This window comes from Callorhinus ursinus, unplaced genomic scaffold (assembly GCF_003265705.2).
Source record: "Callorhinus ursinus isolate GAN/ISIS: 27379988/994484 unplaced genomic scaffold, GSC_fseal_2.0 scaffold1324, whole genome shotgun sequence".
In the NCBI taxonomy this organism is placed as follows: Eukaryota; Metazoa; Chordata; class Mammalia; order Carnivora; family Otariidae; genus Callorhinus; species Callorhinus ursinus.
Genome location: NW_027398379.1, coordinates 1 through 3,943, shown reverse-complemented (window position 1 = coordinate 3,943; position 3,943 = coordinate 1). Strand labels below are relative to the sequence as shown.

At 48.8% G+C, this 3,943-nt stretch overlaps 1 protein-coding gene across 2 annotated transcripts in view; it reads right to left on the bottom strand.

Moving 5' to 3' along the window:
• LOC112818358 (transport and Golgi organization protein 1 homolog) overlaps window positions 1-3,880 on the bottom strand; it is a 9,086-nt gene extending 5,206 nt beyond the window's left edge. The window contains exons 1-5 of one of the 2 annotated variants that reach the window (XM_073890623.1): window positions 3,270-3,880; window positions 3,127-3,162; window positions 2,981-3,048; window positions 2,763-2,857; window positions 1,696-1,760 (exon numbers count right to left, since the gene is read on the bottom strand). In XM_073890623.1, the coding sequence (XP_073746724.1) occupies window positions 1,696-1,760; window positions 2,763-2,857; window positions 2,981-3,048; window positions 3,127-3,162; window positions 3,270-3,314 (309 nt within the window). In that variant the 5' untranslated portion in view covers window positions 3,315-3,880. The remainder of the gene's footprint in view (window positions 1-1,695; window positions 1,761-2,762; window positions 2,858-2,980; window positions 3,049-3,126; window positions 3,163-3,269) is intronic. The other variant, XM_073890624.1, reaches the window with a different exon arrangement.
• Between the last annotated feature and the right edge of the window lie 63 nt (window positions 3,881-3,943).

Here is a 3,943-nt window from a genome sequence, read left to right as displayed (position 1 = left end):
TGAGGCCAGCAGGGTGCAGGCTGTGAACGTGGCCCATAGTACAGGAATATAGATGAGGTAGGATCCCCGGGGCAAAGCCCGCAGGGTGGTATTAGGAAATGACAAAGCACCTGTGCATCCATACAGACATACACACACAAAATAAACTATAGGCTGAGATGAGACACAAAAGTAACACCACCAACAAAAGCTGAAACCCAAAGAAACAGGTCTCAGCACCTGAAACATTCCCCACTACCACATTCCAGGACAGGAACATCTGTGCCAGAAGTGACCTATCTCCTGCGTCCCACCTATGGCCTGGGGTGAACAGATGCCATGGGGATAAACTACTGTCACCACATGTTAACATATGTCTGCAACTCTACAGAGGCACGGAATCTGCCTCAAAGGCTTGGCAGAGTTAATACCAAGCTAATAAAAGGGTCTATTAAAGATGGGCTGGCATCAACGTCCAGGACCACACTTTACCCGCCGTGACAACTAAAGAATCTCCTTCTGTATACTGAGCACAGACAAAATGAGGGGCAATGGGAAGCCCAGTGTCCAAGATGGAAGATCAGCACATCATGGGTCCAACTGCTGCCCACCAGCCCCTGCCTGATCCCGCACCGATTCCCTCATGACAAAGGAGACTTCTATTATCCCAAGTGTGTCCATGGCCACAGACACTGCTCAGGAGACAGGAATTTCTGCAGTTCAGCAGCGGACCTGGAAAAGTGCTGAGTGGTGCACGATCCCTATGAATTAGTGAGACCCAGCTCTGTGGATCTGCATCACCGACATTCCGATGCTCCTCAGCTCAGCCAGAGAGCAAATGCATCGTCTTTGGTGCCAAGAACAACTGCAGGGCCAATTCTGCATCCCCGGATGCAAACCAATGTGTCTGCATAGCAGGTGTGACCCTCCCAGGATGGATCAGGAGAGACGCTATCAGTTGGCACAGCCACCAAACCGCATCAGAACCCGCTCACAGGAGCACAGCTGAAACATGTGTGAGGTGTGGGCCCTGCAAGGAGTCATTGGGATTCCCTCTTGACCGCTGTGCTCCGGGGGTATTTTCCACCACACACCTGGAACCTGGCACCTGGCAGAGTTCACCTTCATCTCACCCAGGGTGCAACTGGAGGGATTATGGGTCATGTCTTTACCCACACAGATGATACGCACATGAGGTCGCAGCTCACCTTCTCCAACAACACTCACAGCTGCCCAAAGCACATGGTACAGAGTGTGAGGCAAGGCATGGCTTTTCCCACTGCCAGCTGTGACGATTACCGCAGACATTCTCCCAAGTCAGTCTCCTGACCCAAAAACCAACACCACTACTGCTCCCGCGGGAAAGCAAACTGCAAGGAGTCAGCGGGACTGGCCAACTTCAGTGTGGAGTGAGATGTTGCCCACCTCCAGGGGTTTACACACACACACACACACACACACACACAAATTTGGGGTGACCATCCTGCCATCATTTGCCTCTAAGCATCTACAACTTTGGGAGGAAGCACGTAAGCTGAGGATCTCTAATGGGGAAGCCTGGAGGCTCCTGGGTAAACAGCTTGTATTCTGAAAGGGGAAGGATGCCTCAGATAGATCACAGAACACACCCAAAAGCCACAAGGCCAAGACAGGGTGCTGTCCCTACAAGAATAACTTCCAGAAACAGGCACTACTGAAAACGCCCATAGCATTTACCGTAGCCAACTCTGGGGCCTTTTTCGGGCTGGTGCTGCTGTTCATCCTGGGAACCGGTCTAGATTCTGGATGGGACAAAGGATGGAGGTTTATTGTGGTTTGCATACCCTCTGTGCCTTACTCCTCCATCTCACACTCTTTCCCACACTCGGGTCCCTGATCTGAAGAGAGGGTTTCTCCACATGATTCAAGCGACTTCTTTGCTAAGAGAGATACCAGTCACCTGACTCTTGCGGGAGACACTCCAGGACCCTGGTTCCAGTGTTTCCATAAGTAATCAATCAACAGTGGACAGATTGGGGTACAACTGGCTGGAAATTAATACTGAAATTGGGGTGCTGAATACAAATCCAAAAAAATCACATTTTCTTCATAGATTAAAAATCTAAGTGAGAATAGCCTTGAGTGGGTGATATCAAAAAACACGCAACACGGACGGCATACATTCTTTCCTCAGGCCGCCAGTTAATGGTGCAATCTTTCGGTCTCTAGATGAGGCGTAGCATGTGTTTCTGGCTATTACGTAAATATTGAAGAGAAGAATTGGAGTAGACTAATCGTACAGTCAGGAGCAAAGAAAAAAACAGGCGGATTGAGAAGTAAAGCTGTGGCATTATTCCGATAACATTAGAGGAGTAAAATGCACGAATTTCATTGATGAATATAGTACTGTAGATTACAAATAAAACAAAACAAAAAAAAAAGAGAATCTCCATAAGGGGTAAATGTCATTTTTCTCAAACAGTCTTATTTTTTTTTTCAAATTGCTTCACCATTGCGTCAAGGTGGGAAGGGAGCTCAGGCTCACAACTCCTCCAGGCTCAGCTCTTCAGTAGGGGGATGGTGGAGGGGGTGGGGGTGGGGGTCTGCAGTCAGGGGAGGGGTGTGAGCTCCAGTAGGCACCTGAGGAAAGCACCCTCCCATCACGCTTTCAGACAACCTGCTGTACTTAGGTAGTGCCTGTGATTCCCTCTAGGACACACAACGATCACCCACAAGAAGAGGGAGGACATCAAGTGCTTTCCCAGCAGAAATCAGGCTGCTGCAATTCACAGCTTGCTCCCTACCTCTCTGCACACGGTTCCATATCTCGGATCTTCCCGGCATCGGTTCCTGCCTCATGGATCCCTCAGGAGGCGTGTCTCTCCTCATCATGTGCAGTCTTGAATACAGAAAAAGAATGGACGTCTATAAGAATTAGAACATCATGTCTACTACCAGACACTAAACAGCTTAGCCTTGACCCCTCAAGACACCCTTACAAAGGCACGTCAAACTCGCACACCTGTGTTCCATGTAGGTGTTCTCCCTGCTATGCTGCACTATCTTCCTCTCCCAAAACCGAGCCTTCACCTGGCCAGGAAAACACATCAACCCTCAGTTGTGCCGGACTGTGCCCCAAACAAAGTGGAAGAAAAAGAAAACACTTACCCAATTATCTAGAGCGATTCTCTCATGAGCTGAGACCTGAAAAATGAATTCACCAAGAGCCCATGTTCAGGGATCTAAGGGACACTTCCATCACCTGCAGGAGGCACGAAGGGGCCAGTATGTAGGGGCAGGACCTAGGTTACCTTGAGTTTGAAGTTGAGCTCTGCCTTCTGTAGCTGATCTTGCATTTCTCCAATTTCTTGTCTGTGAGATATAATTGCTTTTGTCAGATAAAGCCCAATATTGGCTGTGATTTTAGTTTTTTTTAAAGATTTTATTTATTTATTTGACAAAGAGAGACACAGTGAGAGAAGGAACGCAAGCAGAAGGAGTGGGAGAGGGAGAAGCAGGCTTCCCGCAGAGCAGGAGCCCGATGCGGGGCTTGATCCCAGGACCCTGGGACCATGACCTGAGCCGAAGGCAGACGCTTAACGACAGCCACCAGGCGCCCCTTGGGTGTGATTTGAAATCACCTGCCCATGTGGCCATCCTCCACTGATCTGTCCCCTCAAACGATTTATCCTGACACAGGAAACACTTTCCCATGATAATAAATGTACAGTAGGATCAAAGCTATCGTTACATCCTCTCCTTACTCGTTTCTCCACACCTGCAGGGTTCAGAGTTGACATAATTTCCTTACCTGATATCAATCTTTCCCTGATTTATCACATGACAAGCAGCTTTTACCATGAAGCTCTATTGTCCTTTAACTTCTATGCTCGTCATGGTTCCCAGGGTTGCAAAGACCGCGCCATCAGATGGCACTACCGGGTTCATGGGCAGGATTCATCCTACGACAAACTGCTTTCCTCAA